General features: G+C 36.0%; 1 protein-coding gene across 6 annotated transcripts in view; it reads left to right on the top strand.

The window, feature by feature from the left end:
* The window catches only part of LOC106052217 (plexin-A2-like), a 107,567-nt gene that overhangs the window by 75,451 nt on the left and 8,904 nt on the right, over window positions 1-23,212 (top strand). For 4 of the 6 annotated variants that reach the window (XM_056027043.1, XM_056027044.1, XM_056027042.1 and 1 more), the window contains 24 exons: window positions 5,655-5,843; window positions 5,961-6,083; window positions 6,183-6,419; window positions 7,407-7,584; window positions 8,032-8,122; window positions 8,238-8,340; window positions 8,537-8,656; window positions 8,835-8,939; window positions 9,156-9,252; window positions 9,764-9,960; window positions 10,281-10,426; window positions 10,590-10,695; window positions 11,438-11,574; window positions 11,762-11,929; window positions 12,253-12,346; window positions 13,375-13,626; window positions 14,800-14,958; window positions 15,213-15,513; window positions 16,451-16,570; window positions 16,851-16,934; window positions 18,082-18,266; window positions 18,669-18,778; window positions 19,080-19,254; window positions 21,338-21,474. In XM_056027043.1, the coding sequence (XP_055883018.1) occupies window positions 5,655-5,843; window positions 5,961-6,083; window positions 6,183-6,419; window positions 7,407-7,584; window positions 8,032-8,122; window positions 8,238-8,340; window positions 8,537-8,656; window positions 8,835-8,939; window positions 9,156-9,252; window positions 9,764-9,960; window positions 10,281-10,426; window positions 10,590-10,695; window positions 11,438-11,574; window positions 11,762-11,929; window positions 12,253-12,346; window positions 13,375-13,626; window positions 14,800-14,958; window positions 15,213-15,513; window positions 16,451-16,570; window positions 16,851-16,934; window positions 18,082-18,266; window positions 18,669-18,778; window positions 19,080-19,254; window positions 21,338-21,474 (3,614 nt within the window). The remainder of the gene's footprint in view (window positions 1-5,654; window positions 5,844-5,960; window positions 6,084-6,182; window positions 6,420-7,406; window positions 7,585-8,031; window positions 8,123-8,237; window positions 8,341-8,536; window positions 8,657-8,834; window positions 8,940-9,155; window positions 9,253-9,763; window positions 9,961-10,280; window positions 10,427-10,589; window positions 10,696-11,437; window positions 11,575-11,761; window positions 11,930-12,252; window positions 12,347-13,374; window positions 13,627-14,799; window positions 14,959-15,212; window positions 15,514-16,450; window positions 16,571-16,850; window positions 16,935-18,081; window positions 18,267-18,668; window positions 18,779-19,079; window positions 19,255-21,337; window positions 21,475-23,212) is intronic. The other 2 variants (XM_056027048.1, XM_056027047.1) reach the window with 2 other exon arrangements.

The following is a 23,212-nucleotide window of genomic DNA, read 5'->3' as shown; positions in this document are numbered from 1 at the left end:
GGCGCTCATAGGTTTTCTGGTACTAGAAAATAATTATCAAGTTTTAGTTTCTTAGCTAAAACAAGTTCTTGTTTCTTAGTTAATAGAAGATATTTTCTAGCTAACACAAGTTCTTGTAAACTAGTAATACACATCAAAATGTGGGGCGTTGGAAGAATATATTTCTACTTACGGCTTTATACGGCGGCAGGTTCTGATATTTCTGTAACTTGATCTACTTACGGCTTTATACGGCGGCAGGTTCTGATATTTCTGTAACTTGATCTACATACGGCTTTATACGGCGACAGGTTCTGATATTTCGGTGACTTTTGATCTACTTACGGCTTTATACGGCGACAGGTTCTGATATTTCTGTAGCGTGTAACGGTTGTTCGGGATGACATTGAGACAATGAAGACAATCTGTTTGAAGAAATGTCTACTGGATCTACTGTGTGCAGTCCGCCCCGTTGATGTTAGTGTAAAACATACTCCCCCCTCCTCCATTAGTCGGCTTGTGTAACCAGACAGAAACTGAAGGGGAGGGGAGCTCTCATGTTTTGTCAACAAACAGTAGCGGGGCTGGCTCATTGCTCCAGATGGAAATCTTTCAAGATTTCATTACACTGTGTTGAAATAGGAAACATACGTCACCCCATCCCCTCAAAGTTTTCACAATATTTTTTTTTTTTTTGTTGTAAATTTCTTTCATTAGATGAAATATAATGACGATAATTTGTCTTTAATATTACTCAACTCGCATGTTAAACAACCGAAACAAAAATGAGTGTTTACTTGATGAGCTCAAATATAATGTATCCTCCAATCTCAATAAGACGTGTGTACGCTGATCTATACACTCCAAAAGTTAACTTAGATCTGTATGCTCCGGAAGCTAGCTAATACTGTGTGGCGATCTATAGACTCCGAAAGGTAACTTAGATGTGTATGCTCCGGAAGCTAGCTAGTACTGTGTGATGATCTATAGACTCTGAAAGTTTACTTAGATCTGTAAGCTCTGGAAGCTAGCTAATACTGTGTGATGATCTATAGACTCTGAAAGTTTACTTAGATCTGTAAGCTCTGGAAGCTAGCTAGTACTGTGTGATGATCTATAGACTCTGAAAGTTTACTTAGATTTGTAAGCTCTGGAAGCTAGCTAGTACTGTGTGATGATCTATAGACTCTGAAAGTTTACTTAGATTTGTAAGCTCCGGAAGCTAGCTAGTACTGTGTGATGATCTATAGACTCTGAAAGTTTACTTAGATCTGTAAGCTCCTGAAGCTAGCTAATACTGTGTGATGACTCCGAAAGATAACTTAGATGTGTATGCTCCGGAAGCTAGCTAGTACTGTGTGATGATCTATAGACTCTGAAAGTTAACTTAGATCTGTAAGCTCCAGAAGCTAGCTAGTACTGTGTGATGATCTATAGACTCTGAAAGTTTACTTAGATTTGTAAGCTCTGGAAGCTAGCTAGTACTGTGTGATGATGTATAGACTCTGAAAGTTTACTTAGATCTGTAAGCTCCAGAAGCTAGCTAGTACTGTGTGATGATCTATAGACTCTGAAAGTTTACTTAGATTTGTAAGCTCTGGAAGCTAGCTAGTACTGTGTGATGATCTATAGACTCTGAAAGTTTACTTAGATTTGTAAGCTCCGGAAGCTAGCTAGTACTGTGTGATGATCTATAGACTCTGAAAGTTTACTTAGATCTGTAAGCTCCTGAAGCTAGCTAATACTGTGTGATGACTCCGAAAGATAACTTAGATGTGTATGCTCCGGAAGCTAGCTAGTACTGTGTGATGATCTATAGACTCTGAAAGTTAACTTAGATCTGTAAGCTCCAGAAGCTAGCTAGTACTGTGTGATGATCTATAGACTCTGAAAGTTTACTTAGATTTGTAAGCTCTGGAAGCTAGCTAGTACTGTGTGATGATGTATAGACTCTGAAAGTTTACTTAGATCTGTAAGCTCCAGAAGCTAGCTAGTACTGTGTGATGATCTATAGACTCTGAAAGTTTACTTAGATTTGTAAGCTCTGGAAGCTAGCTAGTACTGTGTGATGATCTATAGACTCTGAAAGTTTACTTAGATTTGTAAGCTCCGGAAGCTAGCTAGTACTGTGTGATGATCTATAGACTCTGAAAGTTTACTTAGATCTGTAAGCTCTGGAAGCTAGCTAGTACTGTGTGATGATCTATAGACTCTGAAAGTTTACTTAGATCTGTAAGCTCTGGAAGCTAGCTAATACTGTGTGATGATCTATAGACTCTGAAAGTTTACTTAGATTTGTAAGCTCCGGAAGCTAGCTAGTACTGTGTGATGATCTATAGACTCTGAAAGTTTACTTAGATCTGTAAGCTCTGGAAGCTAGCTAGTACTGTGTGATGATCTATAGACTCTGAAAGTTTACTTAGATCTGTAAGCTCTGGAAGCTAGCTAATACTGTGTGATGATCTATAGACTCTGAAAGTTTACTTAGATTTGTAAGCTCTGGAAGCTAGCTAGTACTGTGTGATGATCTATAGACTCTGAAAGTTTACTTAGATCTGTAAGCTAGCTAGTACTGTGTGATGATCTATAGACTCTGAAAGTTTACTTAGATCTGTAAGCTCTGGAAGCTAGCTAATACTGTGTGATGATCTATAGACTCTGAAAGTTTACTTAGATCTGTAAGCTCTGGAAGCTAGCTAGTACTGTGTGATGATCTATAGACTCTGAAAGTTTACTTAGATTTGTAAGCTCCGGAAGCTAGCTAGTACTGTGTGATGATCTATAGACTCTGAAAGTTTACTTAGATCTGTAAGCTCTGGAAGCTAGCTAGTACTGTGTGATGATCTATAGACTCTGAAAGTTTACTTAGATTTGTAAGCTCCGGAAGCTAGCTAGTACTGTGTGATGATCTATAGACTCTGAAAGTTTACTTAGATCTGTAAGCTCTGGAAGCTAGCTAGTACTGTGTGATGATCTATAGACTCTGAAAGTTTACTTAGATCTGTAAGCTCTGGAAGCTAGCTAGTACTGTGTGATGATCTATAGACTCTGAAAGTTTACTTAGATCTGTAAGCTCTGGAAGCTAGCTAATACTGTGTGATGATCTATAGACTCTGAAAGTTAACTTAGATTTGTAAGCTCTGGAAGCTAGCTAATACTGTGTGATGATCTATAGACTCTGAAAGTTTACTTAGATTTGTAAGCTCTGGAAGCTAGCTAGTACTGTGTGATGATCTATAGACTCTGAAAGTTTACTTAGATCTGTAAGCTCCGGAAGCTAGCTAGTACTGTGTGATGATCTATAGACTCTGAAAGTTTACTTAGATCTGTAAGCTCTGGAAGCTAGCTAATACTGTGTGATGATCTATAGACTCTGAAAGTTTACTTAGATCTGTAAGCTCTGGAAGCTAGCTAATACTGTGTGATGATCTATTGTCTTCCCATCATTTCTTGTAACTGTCTCTCATTTCTGTCTCTCATTTCTGTCTCATTTCTTGGTACTATTCCTTGTAGGAAAGTCATCTGACTTTGGATTATTACCTCTGACTTAGCCTTACTACACCTGAGTTTGCACTTTTTTAAATGACAATAATTAGGAGGTTTTCATGAGGACAAAGCCATGGCGCAATGTGCTCTTTGTAAGTGAAGGCTAATCAGTTCCTCCAGCAACTCATCTCCCTGATTTCTTTCTGAATGTAAGCACTAGGGACGATGCAATAGTCGACTATCACAATTCTTTTGCTAGCCAAAGTGTTTAAAGAACTGAACTACATTTGTTTCATTGGTTTTGATCTGATGAATTTGTACATTTTTTGACCAGAAATAACATTGTACTTTCTGCATACTTTCACTGAGGTGTAATTTTTCCATTTTTACAACACTAGATGGATGTATCCAAGCATTACTTATAGAAGTATCAACATTAGTAAACAATTTAGCAAAATTAAAGTCACCAATTATCTCAGATTTTTGTTCTGTCTTTGAATTTTGTTGAAATATTATTTTGAAGTGTCTGCCTTTGTCATTAGCGTATCTAAACTTTCTATGAATAGACTTTTAAATCCTTTTACCTACACTTTCTCTGCTCCACTGAATAAATTATAAAAATATGTTATCATTTTATAAGGCAGACACACCATGTCCTGTTGATTTATTTAAATTATAGACCTTGTGTTCAGTTCCAACTGCCTATGTACATCAATTACAATATGTTGATCTCATTTTCTGGTCATCCCCTTACAGTCAATGCTCTTCACATATTTTTTTTTCTGTTTGTATTCTTCTGTGTACTAAATGCACCTCCATATATAAATCTAATGTTTCATCATGTGCCTTTGAGATCTATCAATTGTGAAGATGACTCCATTCTGTTGTGTATGCCTCTGGCTATTGTCATCACACCTTCAGACAGTTTCAGGTCTCCTCATCTCCCTGCCCCACTCAATGTAAATATTTGAAAGAAATGTATCCCTCAAGCATTGTTCAGTGAACAGCTTGCTGTAACCTGGACTGCTCAGTGCTGCTCCCTAGCCAGGTAATCTGACACCCTCTGGCCAGGAAGAATACATTCTTAGACATGTCTGCCATCACAACATATGGCTACACAATTGACGGTGGAAATTTCATGTTAAAACATTGAGAATCATGACATGGTCAACAAAATAATAAAATTCTTGAGTGACATCTTATAACCAACTCTGCAGTCTGAACATTGGCTCCTGAATAGTGCCAAGTATCATATATATCAAGAGATATTAAACATTGACAACATTCTCCATTGTTTAACTTCAAATTCATCTTCCCCACTCATATTGATTAGTTTTTGTATAGTTGTAAATAATGAGTCAGTGTTTACAGCAAACACATTAACTTGTGCCCTGTGTGGTGCACATTGAATGTATCTTCTATAATTAAAAATAATTTTAATATAATGATCATACAATAGATGTTAATTGTACTTCCAAAAAATGATATGTATTTTATTTTGGATCAATTAATGTGTATGTCTTGTCCAAAGCCTTGAGACAGTTTTGTGTATATATGTGAATGCTATAGAAATTTTGTCTTGACATGGGTATAACACTATCATTGTTATGATTTGGATATCTGAATCTGTTTATTTATGATTTGGGTAGAGTACTTTATTTGTTCCCACGTGGGAAGCGTGGTCGAGAGGCTAAGTGTGATTGAACTTGGCTTCGCTACCTATGAAGGGGGCTTGAGGTTCAACACCCGAGTCGAGCAGAGTTGTGTTTACTTAGCGCCTAAAGGCAGCACCATAGGGCTCTGAGCATGCTATAAGCATGAAAGTGGCACTATATGAAAGCTATAATTTATTTTTATTTATTTATTTATGATTTAGATATCTGAATCTGTTTATTAATGATGTGAGTAGAACACTTGTTTTGTCTATGATTTGGATATCTGGATCTGTTTGTCTATGATTTGGATATCTGGATCTGTTTGTCTATGATTTGGATATCTGGATCTGTTTGTCTAAGATGTGGATACATGTTTCTCTGTCCCTGCTATATTACACCTACTTGTTTTTGAAGTCAATATCTTTTTGTCAAAAATGTTTTTAAAAAATGATTATTTGTAAATAATGTGACTGTTTTTTCTCGAACCTAATATTTCTTTGGTCTCTAATGAATGTAAACTTCTCTGTTAATCAGAGCAACCCAGTGGATTACTGTGGCAGTTCTGATTTCTCTAAAGCTCACCCATCACTGGAAGGGAGGACACCACTGTTAGAAAAACCCATTATATCTCTTCCGAATGACAGAATTACTTCCCTTACATCAACCCAAGAAGCAGAACAAAACATGCTACATGCAGGAACACAAGAAGGCTACATTATAAGGGTAATATTTTTTGTGAAATAAACTCTATTGGTCCATGCAATAAACAAACATTAGCACAAACCATTGACATATTATAATATTGAGTTCAGATAAAACATTTACATTGTACATTACCAGATGCTTGTTGATAAGACATCAGCTACTGTAGTGAAGAGATTACACCTGGGCATGTCACAGCCTATACTAGAAATACTTAATGCCTATCATCCAGAGAAAATCTATGCATTGACTTCATCCAAGGTAAATAGAGTCAAAAACATATATTGCAATATTTAAAATGCATGGCCTATACATCCTATATTGCTCTAAAATATCATTGTAACCTACTTTATTGCCTAGGTTTACCTCTTGTCCACGGACCACTGTAAGAGTCATTCAACCTGTGCTGAGTGTGTAGATGGGGTGGATCCACTCTGTGGCTGGTGTGTTATGGAGGCCAGGTGCTCTGTGAAGAAAATGTGTCAACCTTCTGCATTCAAACCTTATTGGCTCTCAGCTGAACAGAACACATGCTTGAATGTCTCTGATGTGTATCCCAGTGTGATTAGTTATCAGACCTTAGGAAAATCTGATCAGGTGTGTACAACAAATGCAGACATGTCTAAATAGATTTCATCATGAACAGAAACAAGCTCATTGCTGTCCATTTTGTTATTGACAATGGCAAATACTTTTTAATAAATCAAATTATCATTTTTTTTTATAATTTATAAAGGTCAATAGATTGATTTAAATCAAATCAAATACTCTGATATAAAAATTATTATTTTTAAAGATTTGGTTTTGTTACTCAATTATTATATCTGCTGTTAGATCCTTTGACAATGTGCATACTCAACTTTTAGACTCATTTTACCTGTAAGTTAGTCTTATTTTATTTAACAATTACAGAAACTTTAAAAAAAAAGAATATCCAACTGCTAATCTAGTCATTTATGAAAATCTGGCCAAGGACTTGTACCACAAGATGTCTTAATGCCATTATTTGTAATCCCTTGAAAATATGACTGATCTTGTTATGCCAATTTATGGACACACCCTTTCATGTATGTCATTATTTACTGTAACCCATGTAGAACAAAGTAATGTTGGTAATAAAAGTATTAATTGGCCATCTGTAAGACAAAACAGCTTTATTAAATTAATGTCCAACTACACAGTATCAGTATAACTGCAACTACTAGAATACTCCACCACCCCACCACAGTGGCTTAATACAAGTGAGAAGTCTGGTGCAGAAAGTTTAGGAAGTGGGCTCATGTGGTGCCTACGTGTTCATAGCTGTTTAGATTGGGGGGGGGGGGGAGGGTAAGGATAAGATTACAAACATGCACGCACACACACATAAGCACTTCAATAAATAAAAGGATGGGATTGATGTTAAAAAGAATTTTAAAAATCTAGATCCTAGGCTCTGTCTAGGGGAATAAATGGATCATAGGGGATTAAATAGTTTGTGTGTGCAAGATAAATTCCTTATTCACCTTGATTAAAACTGATTGGCTATTTCAGAATTACTTTTAGAAGAAACACTTCATGTCAATATTATTTTTTCCTCATCAGACTCTAAAGTTCTCCCTGGAGTCTGTGCTGCTGACCCCATCCAGTGACCTTAACCTTGGCTGTCTGTACCAGTCTGGGGAAATGAAACACAGTATGCCTGCGTCCATCACCAATGACCGCCTCATCAGTTGCCCACTACCTGGGATGGACAAACTGACTCCAATAGCTCAGGGTGAGGGTGAGTTAAAGGAGGAAGGTCATGACATAAGTACTGGTTGTATTCATAAAGTCATCTCATTATTTATTCATGGCACATATCATAGTCTCTATAACAAATGAAAGAGTATATCATGAACTCAGTTTCTTTTAAAAGTCATTTTACACTAGAACAATGGCAGCCCAACTCTGAGAATTTCTGAAGTTTTTAATCTTTGATTCAAATGCTTTCCATGACTTGGACTGTATTTATACAAAAATTCAATTAGAAATTGCATTAAACAGAAGAAATATTTTGTTTAGACTTGTTTTTTTTATTGTCTCAGATGCAAGAAAAGAAATTAAGATAAAGGCTAAGCCATTATTATTATTCCATGTTTGATTTTTGAAACTGAAGATGTTTACATGTACATACTTGCTAATTGAGTTTTTATTTCTAACAAATCTATTATTGTCTCATTCAATGTAGATCATGAGAAGCTGAATGTCCACTTCCATGTGAAGGGAAAATCTATTGTGACTAGAAGTGTCTCACTATTCAACTGTAATGCCCACTCCTCGTAAGTAGACCATGTGATCTTGTTGATGCTGAAGTAAGTTGTAGGTTCAATTTGATTTACGGTTTGATCATTGAAGTTTTTTAAAAATCTAAAAAATGTTGTTTTTCTTCAAAAGATGTACCAACTGCACCCTTAGTAAATTTGGCTGCAAGTGGTGTTATACATCTGGTCAGTGTGTGGAGTCTAAAAGTGCTTGTAAATATCCTAATGGCACAACAGTAAGTCTAAACCTTCATCTGAGGACTTGTTATTATAATATTTTTATTTCATTATTTACTTTCTTTTAAAGGCAACATTGAACAAAATTTGATAAACATTCTAGCATATTATTTTTATGTTCTAAATCCATAAGTAGTTTTTTTGTATCTTATCTTATCTTATTTAATACATTACTTTGTACCATCTAATTTTTAGGCAAAATCTGTGAATTCTGAAGACAACTGTCCACAAATAATACCAACCAACAGTGACAGAGGAATTTTGGTTCACTCGGGATTAAGAAAACAAATAGCTATTCTAGTTAGGAATATATTGGTGAGTCAAGTCTTCTTTAGCCCTACTTTTCATTTAGAAACTTGTTATCCTTCAATCATGTCATGGTGTAGTGCTACATCCTGCAGAGAACTGAGCATCATAGATCTATATTGTATAGAACATTACAACACATCTTGAATAGAACATCTGTGTTTATCTATTCCATTATTGTCTCCAGCCTGAACAAAATACTAACTTGAAATGTTCCTTTACCCACTCTGGTCAAACTACAATAGTAGATGCAAGCATTACATCCTCATCACTGTCTTGCTCCAATGTGCAGGTAAACATTTTTTTTTTGTATCTAATGATCTACTATTACTATCTACTATCTGCTATTATCTTTGTAATTCTATAACACACATGTTTCAAAATGTAACCCTTTAGATAATAATGCAACTTCAGATCTACTTCTAGAAGTAGGCTTAGACATATATATATATATATATATATATATATGTATTTTAATTACATATCTTCCATTTTACTTTGTTTACAGTTCAGCTTTGAGGGGGAGAGCCCATATACCATTGCTGATTTTATGGTAACCTGGGGACCAAAGAATCTACCTCTAGATAATCCAAATGGACTTCAAGGTTTTTCTTTCTTCCTTTTAATACAAATGTATTCAAAATTTCTCATCGAATGAACTGATTTATGTCTTTAATTTATTATTTCCTGAGGCTTGAGAACTGCTTTATGAACTTGGATGAAACATTTGGAGACATGAAATCTTTAAACTTATTTCAACCTAATGGTAAAGTGTTGTTTAATTATCACTTTACCTGCAGGAAGTAGCAAGATTGTACCTGCTATCAAACTGGAAGGAGAACTACACTACTTTCTAATCTTATTGTCATTTTTTTTAAATGGCTGCCACTGAGAATCTTTCTTTCTGCCTTATAAGTTTATCAAATATAAAGGACAGGGACACATTATTCTAAATGCTTGCAACAGTTCAAAGGAAATAAACTAAAAACTAAAGTATTTTTTTATTGCATAACCTTACCATTAAGCATTAGTTTCTATAGGCAGGTTTAACTAATGATGGTTTTTAATTTTTTTTTTTAAAGCATTGTTCAAATGATTTGTGTTTGTTTGTTTTAGTGAGAATCTACAAGTGTATGCATATGGTCACCTACTGTGGTCAGTGTTTGTCCATGGATCCAGAATATGAATGTGGCTGGTGTGAGGGATCCTGCAATGATCCAACCAAATGTGAAGGGAAATGTCTCCTACAAAGGAACTGTACAAACTCTTGGCTAGACAGGGCTGCGACGTGTCCCAATCCACAGATCACTAGAGTTAGGGTCTTTCATTTTGCTTAATCATTTTATTTTATTTAAGCTTTGACTGTAGAATAGTTTTTATATTTTAAATGCCTTAAGTTTTTTTTTAAAGTTTTAGAATATTACTACCTATATGACTGAAAGTTGCATTTTTTGTGTATATTGTGCTTGACTGATGCTTAGTTTTTTACTTTGCAAATTGTGCTTAGAGGATGTATTGATTTTAAATTTGTTGAGCTATGATGGGTACTTTGGTTTTAGATGTGTGCAGTTTACCTGAATGACAAATTACTTGGGACATTCTAAAGTTCTTTTCTTAATGCTATTGTCAACAGTTCACTCCTGCTACTGGGCCAATCAAAGGGTCAACACTCCTTACTGTCACTGGTATCAACTTAGGCAAGGTTTACTCTGACATAACTGCAGATGTTGCTGGGAAACCTTGTACTATCAAATCTGATCACTATCATGCAGCTACAAGGTTAGAAAATAATGGACATTTTTCTTTGTAGATTTGATAGTTGATGTCTCCCTTCTTCCCTTTTCCATGTGTATTGTAATTCAAAGTCTGATTCTTGGCACTAGATGTTGAATATAGATATTCTCTTGTGCTTAGAGAAGTAAAGGACATTTTGAACTCTTAGGTTTTTGTGTGAAGTTGGTCAAGTTGATGTAGAGACCAAAGGAATTATAACAGTCACCATAAGTGGCCAATATACAGTGAAGTCTGATGCCGAGTTTGTGTTTGTGGTAAGTTTTACGTTAGACATAAATGAAATTTACAAGTTTGCATTTGTTGATATTATTTTAAGGCCAGTATTGGTGTTACAGTGTCCATTTAATCTGGATGGATATACAATCTTATCCTTATCAAATATATTCAACTGTTGAATGTTACTTTTGTTAATGCTTTTAGTAATCCTGGTTATGCGTACAATATATTGTGTGTACATGTCTTGCTGTGACTCTGTTTACTATCATCTGAGTGTCATCACTTTCTAATAATAAAGCCATATTGTGTTTCATGTAGCCATGCAGACTTACATACTTGGACACTTCCATTATAGATAAAGCCATTGAGATCAATATCAACTATATTTTTTATTTCTTTCTTCAATAGTTAGTTTTCATTTTGGTCTCCTGTGTGTCCTGCTGTCTGTTTCAAAGACAGTGTATCTGCCAGATATATTTCTTTAAGTTAGGGCAAGTGTAAGCCTGAGCTGAACAGCCGCACTTCTGTTAGCCATAAAAGCTCAACTTTGGCAAATGGTCATCCCCAATATGAGATTGGTGCCCTACCGAGCACAGCTGTCAAACAGTAAAATGTGCTTCCATTTTGACATTTAGCAGAACATTGTTAATAGTAGTGTAATCTTATCACTGATAGAACAGAAGCATTATAAATATAATTTTGTCTATACTTCTTGGTTTGACTCACTCTTTAAACTGTGCAAACGGTTGTCATGACTCTGTGTATAATTAAACTCTTCAGGACCCTTTACTCTTGTCACTGTCCCCACAAGCTGGACCCAAATCTGGTGGCACAGTTTTAACACTAACTGGAGATCATTTGGATGCTGGCAGTGAAACAAGTGTTAAAATGGAAGGTGGAATGTGTGAAATATTAAAGTAAGCTTTCAAATTAATGTTTACATTTGAGCAGCAGGAGTAGAAATAAGAAAACAAACAAAACATAACATTGATTCAAATGAAGGGTTTACTTCAAAAACCAAAATTCCAATGTTTTATTATTGTATTCAGTTTGTCAGCTAGGGTGATAGGATTGGGACTAACTGACATTGTCTTCCCTCAACAGAATCAACAGAACTGCCATTGAGTGCAAAAGTCCAGCACAGCCCAGTCAAAACACAGAAGTCAGATTGGAAGTTATTTTTAGTGGTTATAGAAAAAGTTTGAATACCCCATTTCATTACAAGCCTGATCCAACAGTGAAATTGATAGAGCCTCTGAAGACGATAGTTAGGTAATAAAATGAGGACACACACGTCTGCTAACAGAAATATACTTTTAGCTTTTATAGAGAGATGCAACATTAAAAAAAAGGTGTTTCAATGTAACATTACACAGAAATATTTAGATGTATCATCTGATAAAAATGTATAAATGTAATATTGATAAACATAAATTATATGCTCAGATTTAGCATACACAACTAAATCATTCTTTAATTATTAAAGATTCTCATTAGTACCTGTAGCATAACTTTAGGGCTTGGATTAAAATACATTAACAGATGTAGGTCATTTAAAGAAAGCATGTTATCCTTCTTTTGAATATTTGATTTAGTGGTGGAACTACCATGACTATACGAGGTGAAGGGTTTGATTTGATACAAAGGCCTCAGTTCTTTACAGCTTATCAAGGAAAGAATTATACAGAGGTAAGTAAGGGGGCTTAAGGGAATTATACAGAGGTAAGTAGGGGGGGGGGGGGTTAAGGGAATTATACAGAGGTAAGTAGGGGGGTTTAAGGGAATTATACAGAGGTAAGTAGGGGGGTTAAGGGAATTATACAGAGGTAAGTAGTTTATAGGGGGGGTTAATGGAATTATACAGAGGTAAGTAGGGGGGGTTAAGGGAATTATACAGAGGTAAGTAGTTTATAGGGGGGGTTAAGGGAATTATAAGAGACATTCTTTTTACATTACATTTGCCCTTCCTTGATAGTTTTGGTCTTAATAACTGCCTTGTCAAAGTACAGGAATATACCTTTAGGTTCAAGATGGCGCATGCCTTAGCCATAAAGTTTGAAATGTCAATAGAATGTATTATTTGTGACATATGTATAGCAAATATACAAACTATTTTTGCTGACAAATTTTATGGAGTGAAAAATTGTTTAGAAAGGACCTAACAAATACTGTTCTGTATTTGAATAATTTATTCAGAATGATCTGTTGCATTATTTTGACAGGCAAATCTTGAATCCCAAACATTGTACACAAATGGTACTGCCTTTAGTTGCCTCCAGCATGAAATAGTGCCACAATGCTAGACATCTTGCTAGACATCTTGCACAGTTCTAACATCAACTTATTTGGGTGTCATCAATTTCCTTTAGCTTCTAAAATTATTGACAATCATATTTTCCCTGCTGAAATTTCACTTCATTTTTCATATCAGCTTTTTTTTTGATTTATTGAATTTTGATTCTAATCTGCTAAAGTAGTATGCATTAATGTTGCAAAATGTGTTTCTGATCATGTGCTAAAAGAAAATTGCTGCTTCAGTTAAACAGATTCAAATATTGTTTTAATAATGTCTTTAATTATTTATTTATTGCATTTTTTGTGTGCAAAATAATGGCTCAAAGAATTGACCGTTTAATGTTGTTGGTAGCTAGGTCAGGTTAAAAATTTTATAAATTTTAGCCCAGTTTGAAAAAAAAAATTATTGTCTCAAATTGTAGGATTGTAAAGTAACCAACGTCAACATTATGGAGTGCCAAGTGCCAGCCATTCATGCTCCTGATGTCACTATACTGGACACAAGTCCACTAGAAGTACAGTATGGCTTCATCATGGCCTCTGTTGAACAGCTGAAGAATGTGTCCAGTACCATTGGACCTTTACGCTATTACCCAGACCCCATAGTTCACCCTTTCAGTGAGGATGAAAGAACCAAGAAATTCCAGGAACAAGATCTGCTTTCCATCCAGGTAGTTTGTAAATGTCTCCTCACACCATGTACATTTGTAAATGATAAGCTTATGAATTTTGTGTGTGTGTGTGCAGTTATGTGTATGTATGCTGAACTATTTGTTTTAAGCGAAATTTACAAAAGTTTACAATAGACTGTAAGAGTCTTCATTAGTCTGTAAGGGTCTCCAAAAATCTGTAAGGGTCTTCATTAGTCAGTAAGAGTACAAAGTCTGTAAGGGTCTTCAGTAGTCAGTAAGAGTACAAAATATGTAAGGGTCTTCAGTAGTCAGTAAGAGTACAAAATCTGTAAGGGTCTTCAGTAGTCAGTAAGAGTACAAAATCTGTAAGGGTCTTCAGTAGTCAGTAAGAGTAAAAGTCTGTAAGGGTCTTCAGTAGTCAGTAAGAGTACAAAGGTCTTTACAGGTCTTCAGTAGTCAGTAAGATTACAAAGTCTGTAAGGGTCTTCAGTAGTCTGTAAGAGTACAAAAGTCTTTACAGGTCTTCAGTAGTCAGTAAGAGTACAAAGTCTTTACAGGTCTACAGTAGTCTGTAAGAGTACAAAAGTCTTTACAGGTCTTCAGTAGTCTGTAAGAGTACAAAATCTGTAAGGGTCTTCAGTAGTCAGTAAGAGTACAAAGTCTGTGAGGGTCTTCAGTAGTCAGTAAGAGTACAAAGTCTTTACAGGTCTACAGTAGTCAGTAAGAGTACAAAGTCTGTAAGGGTCTTCAGTAGTCTGTAAGAGTACAAAAGTCTTTACAGATCTTCAGTAGTCAGTAAGAGTACAAAGTCTGTAAGGGTCTTCAGTAGTCAGTAAGAGTACAAAGGTCTTTACAGGTCTTCAGTAGTCAGTAAGAGTACAAAGTCTGTAAGGGTCTTCAATAGTCTGTAAGAGTACAAAAGTCTTTACAGGTCTACAGTAGTCAGTAAGAGTACAAAGTCTGTAAGGGTCTTCAGTAGTCTGTAAGAGTACAAAATCTGTAAGGGTCTTCAGTAGTCTGTAAGAGTACAAAGGTCTTTACAGGTCTTCACTAGTCAGTAAGAGAACAAAGTCTGTAAGGGTCTAGAGTAGCTTTAGCTACTACCTCAATGAATTATTTCTTGCAGGTCAATGAGACTTACTTTGTTGTCTTACATTCAAAGAATTTGTTGCTGTTTGAGAGAACTAACACAATGTCATTGACTTTTGTCTGCAGGGTTCCTTTCATGTGGTCAATGTCCTGATAGCCAGTGTTCATGTCTTTGTTGGTCAAGCTCAATGTACCCAAGTATCTGCTAGTGACAAGTCCATCACTTGTCTGCCACCTAGCAGCACACCTGAAGGCACAGATTCCTCAGGCAAAGCTCAAGTTACAGTAAGTTCTCATCTCTAGCTAGGATCTAATAGTGTTGTATATGAAATTTAACTCAATGTAACTCATTAGTCAGTAGTGGTCTTATCAAAACTTGACTTTTATACTCTGCGACCACACATTTTCTAGCTAAAGTTATTGAATTTACAGTTTTGAAAAACATAATAATCAGAATAAAAATAAAAAGTTTGAAAAAAATAAGTAAGTAATAATATCCATCTTTTACTAAACCTTACCCTTTTGCTTGATCTCTGCAGGTCCATATAGGCAACATAAAGTCTGCTCCAGGATTTCTACGCTATTACTCCCCAGCAGAGACAAGTAAACCAATAGCACTTGGTATTATACTTGGTGTGGTGCTGCCCATTTTGTTCATTGTCATCCTGCTCACCATATGTGTCCTGCGTCGCCATCGTAAACATAAACCTGACCAGAACTACATTCCTGATGTCCTGAAGGACTATGAGGGCAAGAAGTCTAATGAAGAGGAAATGACCAACATGGATAACCTGCCTATCAAAGTGGACATGAATGGAGGACAGATGGACAGAAACTCAGGTATGACCAGATTAAAAGTTGTGCATGGAAACAAAAAAGTTGCATTTTTTTATTTCTGGTGGGATTCAATATTACTTTGATCAAGGATGTACCACATATATCTAAGAAGCAAAGAATGTGGTTGGTAAAACCTTCTGGTCAGTACACATAGAACCAGTTGCTTGTGTACAAGATTATGTACAAGACAGTATTCACTGATGACTACTTATGGCATAAAAGCCTCTGGGTTCCTATTATGTTTATTGCAGCTCATACATTATTGTTTGTATTCAAACTTTGACAAATGCCTAAAAATGTTAATTTTTAAACTTCTAACACACAAAATAAAGTTGGTTAGTGAGAGTATCAGTGTGGTGGCTGGCTAGTATTGCACTTGCCTTCTAAACCAAGGGGTGGTGAGTTTGAATCTTAGTGAAGACTGATTTTGAACTTGAGGGTTTTTAGGACATACCTGAGTCCACCCAGCTCTGGGTTTTTAGGACATACCTGAGTCCACCCAGCTCTGGGTATTTAGGACATACCTGAGTCCACCCAGCTCTGGGTTTTTAGGACATACCTGAATCCACCCAGCTCTGGGTTTTTAGGACATACCTGAGTCCACCCAGCTCTGGGTTTTTAGGACATACCTGAGTCCACCCAGCTCTGGGTTTTTAGGACATACCTGAGTCCACCCAGCTCTGGGTTTTTAGGACATACCTGAGTCCACCCAGCTCTCTGGGTACCAGATATTAGTTATGGAAAGTAAAGGTGGTTGGTTGTTGTACTGGCCACATGGGACCCTCATTAACTGTTTACCATAAAAACATGAGCTTTAAATCCTTTTCCCCTTTTTTTTTTTAAAGGGGAGAGTACCTTTTATAGAGAACTTACAAAAAAACAAAACAAATAGTAATGTTTATGTCATAATTACATTCAATTTGTCTTTTGTATCTGATAGACTCCAGCCCCTACATCAATGAATTGCTAGCTAAATTTGAAGAGCCTGTATTGAAACAAAGTATTTCAGCTGCGTTGATATCACGTTCAAAGTTGGATATAGGAGATTTAATTGGTAAAGGTAAGAGTGCACATGTTTGTTTAGACTTTCTACCAGTTTATATGTACATAACAAAAACATTTTGTAAGAATGAAGACAAAAGAAATGTTTATGTGGGACAAGCTTAATGATGCATTCATTTATTTGTGAAGTGGAGAGAAAACTTCTTACACTCAGTAGCATTTATTGTTAATGTATGTATTACTAAATACCTGATAACATTAGGATTATTGAGTTTGTATACATTTATATAGCATATTTAAGTTACCAGTAACTGTAAACAAATTGTACTGTTGTGCAGGTTACTATGGAGTTGTTTATAAGGCTGTTTATAAACACACAGACTCTGATAAACAAGCTGATGTAGCTGCTAAAACTTTATTAGGTTAGTAAACTTACTTGTCCATGACTTGATTTAGTCAGCATTATGTTTTCAACAAAATGATAGTGAAAGGAGGATGAATCACTTCTTGGCATTGGAATGTTTTGAACAAATCAATTAGGCCTACAAGTTTGCATCTTGCATAGTTTGTATGCTAATGGACACAGAAATACACAATTAAAGTTTATCATCTAAAAATACTCATTTCCCCCACAAAAGCAAATAAATAAAAAAATAAATAATATAAAAACCCCAGAATGTTGTTGCTAACCATATAGATATATGTCTACATAGATCAGTGGGTCGATGTCTGGAAAGGGACTTAAGTTTTAGTCTAAATTCACTTCTAGCATAAAGTCCCACTCTTTTGAATGAATTTTCCTGTTGGTGCTATTATGGAATCAGGAATAAAACACTAGAGGCATAATGATCTTAAAATGGCCAAATGACAAGAACGGCAACATTCCAACATACTGTTTTTCTTAAAAGTCTATGACATATACTTAATGTGCAAATATTTTGAAAAATGTACAGAATGTCTGATATAACTTTAGGCTGTGCTAATCTTTTGGATTTGTGTATGCTACATGCTTGAATGATTTTAGTCTTCAGAATATATCTCTTTATATTTAGGAAAATACACATTTGCCCCTCAAAATACACATTTTCAGGTATGGGGATACACATTTCCAATTTGCCATGTAGGCATCTCTGATTAAGTGTATTGAAAGCTTTAGAAAGAAAAATGTATTGCCATTGGAGATTTTGATAGAATAACAGTTGGCATTGTAAAATTTAGAAATTATAATTGTAATCTTTAAAAAATTTTGACGTAGGAAGATTTGGAAATTGTATTTGTAGACCTTGGAAGATACCAGTATTGAAAGAATTATTGTTGCTTTAGGGAGATTTGGAAAGAACAATTCTTGTTATTGGAAAATATAGAAAGAATGATTGTTGCTATACTGAAGATTCTGAAAGTATGATTGTTGCTATGGGAAGATTTGGAAAGAATGATTGTTGCTATTGGAAGATATAGAAAGCTACATTTGATTGTTGCTATAGGAAGATTTGGAAAGAATGATTGTTGCTATTGGAAGATATAGAATGATTGTTGCCATCAGCTATATTGTATCTTTTTTCTTTGTAGCCTGTAGATCTGAAGCTGAGGCACTGCAACAGTTCCTTCAGGACGTTGCCATGGTGCGTGACTTGTCCCATCCACATCTTCTGCGTGTTGTTGGGGCTGTGGTCAGTGCTAGTGATGATCCTATTGTTGTTATGCCCTTTATGGCCACAGAAGATCTGGGCTCTTATGTCAGGGAGCCAGCTAAGGTACTCATTTCATTGATTGAGTTTGAGTTTGCTTTAATAGAAGTATTATAAATGAGATCATAAAGTAATAATAACGATAAGGGACCAAGCATAATCTTATTGAAATCAAAATATTGATAATCTTGATAATATAAAAACCAATGTTGAACTCAGTGTAACACTGTTGTTTGATAACCAATTTTGAACTCAGTGTAACACTGTTGTACTAATGGCTAAATCTTTTTAAAATTAATAAATAAGTTTAGAAAATAGATAAAGATATATTCAACAAAAAGACTGAATTACATCTTAGAAAATGTCCTAACTAGTTTGAACTAGACACTAAAAGAAACTATTAAGAAAGCCTGTTTGTTTTTTTACAATTTATTTGATTTTTAACTTTTTTTCTTTTTTTTTGTTTAGTCTCTGAGCCTGACTGACTTACTTGTGTATTGTAATCAAATTGCTGATGCTATGGCATATTTAGAACATCTTAGAATTGTACATAGGAATTTAGCAGCCAGGAATTGCATGTAAGTAACATCAAGTAGATTTTTTTTCAACATTTTCACAGCATCCACCCAATATTTGTGGGGTAACTAGAAAGATCACTATACCAGTTATTTATTATTTTTGTGGTAGCTTGTGAGATTATAGCAGCCACATATTATTTATTGGGTAGCACTAGATAGATCACCATAACAGCTAGCAAGAGAGGTCATCAGTGTTAAACAATGGACAAATTGTAAAAGTAGATTATTCTATGACCAACACATGTTTGGAAGCTGCAAATTTGTGTTTGATGTTTCAATATTTGTTTGATCCCTTTACCAGTATTACAGAGGAAGATGGCAAGCCAGCATCTATCAAACTAACAGACTATGTAGTGACTGCCAGCCTTTTCCCTCAACAGTTCTATATAGCAGAAGATGGAACAGTTTCTGAACTTGTGAGGTGGATGGCACCAGAGTCTATTACAGACTTCACCTTTACATCAAAGTCTGATGTGGTTAGTTTTTACTTCTTATAATAGTTTTCCCATTCCTTTGTATAATAAAGCTTTGGTTAAAATTTGGTGCAGTGTTCAGTGAATAATAAGGTTTTGTGGTCATTCTGTTCTGGTAGATTATAATACTTAATAAAGAACTCTGAGCTAATACCTGACATTAGTTAACAAAAATTAAGTCCTTTGGATTAATAAACAAGAAAAACTAAAAATACTTTATAAAAAACAACAACATTATTTCCCTTATACAACTAGACCAGGGGTGGGCAACCATTTTGTATCGCGGGCAAACAAAATTGGGAATGGCGGGTCGCATATATATATATATATAATTTAGAAAGATACGCTAGCTAACCGTGTAGTATGTCTTTTAATTCATATTTACACTGTATTTTATTCACATTTCTTTTTTTTCCACACTCCACGTTGAGGAATTACAACAACAGCTAGCAACTTTGAAACCAATCTTACGATTTTTAAAAAAAATTGCTCTTGTCTTTTAATATCACATTATCCCCACAAATATACAGTTGTACTTATTGTGCAGTATTTTACATTTTACGCTCGTACATTATGTTCCGGAACTGTGGAAATAGCTTACTAGTTGTTACCCTTGTGACTACTGTCAAATTACAGTTAGTCAACATCGACCAGTGATTATACTTGTTTAGTTTCCACACAAAAAATGAGACAATATATGTTCCGGAAGTTAAAAGTCGGGACGAGCGATACCTGCCCTTGTGGAGCATCACCAGAGAATGCTTACCATTCCTTCAATGGTGCATACTAAATCAAGAGACCCGAACAAGACTCTGGCCCCAAAACCGTCCTATATAACAGAGTCAATTCGAAGAACTGTCATCTCAGATATATATGTAAAATGAGGTCGACGAAGAAGAACAGATGTATGTATACCCAAATAGTGTGAACAGCAGCAAAGTTTTTTTAAGTGTGGAAATACAGCTTCAGGCACCCATGAGACTCCCGTGGAAGTACTGACTGGAACTTTTCTTTGCTTGGAGTTATGTCCTCTGGAGCTGAATCAGCTTCTAGTGAGCTGATGGTATTGCAAAATGGTTGTTGACGTCTTAAAATTTATAAATTGCTTTATTAAGGAATCGAAATAAGTGTTGTATTTTCATCATTTCACTTTTCAGCCAAAGAAAATGACAAAACCTGTTTTCCTTTTCTTGCATGTAGAAATGGGAAAGCTTTGTTTGAAAAGATTTAACATGCATTTACATTTCATATGTAAACAACCAATTTGCAATAGCACCTATAACAAAATCACGAAATCTGTCTTTCACTTTTCATTAGAAATATTTGTAACAAAGTCCATGCTAAGCTACCGAATTCATTGGGTTGTTGTTACTTCTTAATAGGAGATTCCTGTGGTTAACAGCCCTAGCTCATAGAAAGGTTGACTACTAGTATTGATTGCTAATGATATATAGAAATTTTATGCAGCTTTGTGCAAACTTTCTTGTTTATAGTTTATGGTTGGGATATTTAAACAAAAAATTAAAAAATTCTCAGTCAAAGATCGAGCTCCATCAGTTGTTGCACTTGCCATCTTGTTCCAAGCCTATCCAACACTCAACACAGTTCTTTATAGCATTGAATAAATACTGACCAGAGATAGTGTCTTGAATTGAGTGTATTGATGTATAACCAATAAGCGTAATCTTCGTTTGCTTGAAACTTTTTATAATGACAGTTTCAATAATTTATATTTATATTATTTTTAATATATTTGCATTTTTATTTGTATATATATACTGTGGGCACACCTGATTTCTGTAGGTGTCAGCGGGCTGTATAAAACACTCCGGCGGGCCGCATGTGGCCCACCCCTAAAATAGACAATAAGGCTTGTCTTCAGGTACAAAGATTAATTAGGATTACAACTTTTAGAGCAATTATTTTGCTCTTAATAACTAATGAATGTTAGATTTTAAAACATGCTCTTGCCCTGTTGAGTTTAGTTTTTTACTTCATTCAGTACTTAGTTTGACCAAATGTCCTTGTTCTATTATGTAACATGATGCTAGTGGAACATGTATTTCAATTAGAGTTTGTATTTCAGTGGTCTTTTGGTATTGTAATGTGGGAAGTGTTGACCCGTGGAGTCGAGCCATACCCCAACACAAAGCCTAAAGATGTAGTGCAACAAATTCAAAGTGGAAAACGTTTGCCAAAGCCTAAAAGTTGTCCAGAAGTGATGTAAGTACATGTGTCTGTGTGCTAGGAAGTGATGTAAGTACATGTGTCTGTGTGCTAGGAAGTGATGTAAGTACATGTGTCTGTGTGCTAGGAAGTGATGTAAGTACATGTGTCTGTGTGCTAAGAAGTGATGTAAGTACATGTGTCTGTGTGCTAGAAAGTGATGTAAGTACATGTGTCTGTGTGCTAGGAAGTGATGTAAGTACATGTGTCTGTGTGCTAGGAAGTGATGTAAGTACATGTGTCTGTGTGCTAGGAAGTGATATAAGTTGTTATGACATGATTAGGAAGTAGTTAGGAATTAGTTAATTGTTTCGGGAATAGGGTAAAGTTTTAATTAGCGACAAGTGACGTGACAGATCTTTTAAAAATAAGAACGCTCTAAACGACGCTAGAAGGAGGACGCTTATTGTAAAGTAGTAGACTTGAGTACGACATTATTGACATCGGACGATTCCCTTTTGAGTATTAAACATATTGTTAGAACAACATATCAGCGTCGACTACATATTTGATTGTTTCGGCCTTTCGCCGGTGTTACTGAAGTGTTGAATTCAGCGTTACCTACAGTCAGATCTACACTAGACAGATTGTCAAGAATCAACACCGCGCAGAGGTCTTAACAACGTGGCGACCCCTGACTCGGAGCTCACTGGCAGCAACATCAAGAAGAATAGAAGCCCTCTGTTAGGAGGAGGCAGAAGTTAACGTCATCGGCCTAGTCTGCAGCTAGACCCTGATCATACAGCCACGTCGGCGAAGGAAAGCCAGTGAGATCCTGGACTCGTAGACCTAGGAGGTAACGAAATATAGATCTAGATCTACATTTGTAATTTGTAAACGCCCATACGTTGGGGCATCGTATTGAAGCCTGTAGTTCGGTATTGAGAAGGCTACAGTTTGCTGAAGGGAAGAAAACCGTCCTTTCGAAACCGTACTGAAGAGATAGCGCCTGCTCGGCATCTTGAGAACGAACGTGAAGGTCACCTCTGCAAGGCCAAGATCGACCGTTGAGGTCACGCCAGAGAACTTGCGACGTAGGAGCCATCTTACTGCCTACGGCACTTAAGTACAGTAGTGCTAATTTGATCTACGTCTCGGCTGAATCTGTGCTACACGTTAGATAGCCAGATAGCCGGTATTTTAGCACTGGACTTTGACTTTGTCGCTGTGTCAGCTGTTGGACCGTTCCAGTTTCACTTTGGACAGACGACCACCTGGAACCACCGTACCAGCCTTGGAACCAGCAACCGGAACCAGACTCTACGGCACCGACGAACCGGAGCCAGACGACAGATCACCGTGAACCAGAACCAGACGCCGTACCACCGAAGAACCGGAGCCGTTGCAGACCATTACCGAAGGACCTTGGAGAGCCGAAACGTTCGCTGTCTTTATCTCACCGCTAGGGAAGACATCGCCGTGAGCCTTGCCGCCGGGACAGACATTAGGAAGAGTGGACCCGAGACTGACTGTGGAGTTATCGCCGCTTCTTAGACAGATAAGTCAAGTGTTATTTAACTACTTTCTCCTTAGAATAATTAGAGTCTGTAGGGAAGTGACCACTCGCTAGATTATCACTACCAGGTTAAATCATGGTGGATTGGGGATATCCTTAAAATTAGGTGTAATCTAGCAAGAGGTCCAGATATACGTTTAGCTGTTAATTCGTCCTGTATGTGAATGTGAATCATTTAGTTAATCATTTTTAGTAACGTCATGTATTAATTGTTTGCAA

The sequence above is a fragment of the Biomphalaria glabrata genome, chromosome 4 (genome assembly GCF_947242115.1).
Source record: "Biomphalaria glabrata chromosome 4, xgBioGlab47.1, whole genome shotgun sequence".
Classification (NCBI taxonomy): Eukaryota; Metazoa; Mollusca; class Gastropoda; family Planorbidae; genus Biomphalaria; species Biomphalaria glabrata.
This window is presented reverse-complemented; position numbering and strand designations above follow the sequence as displayed.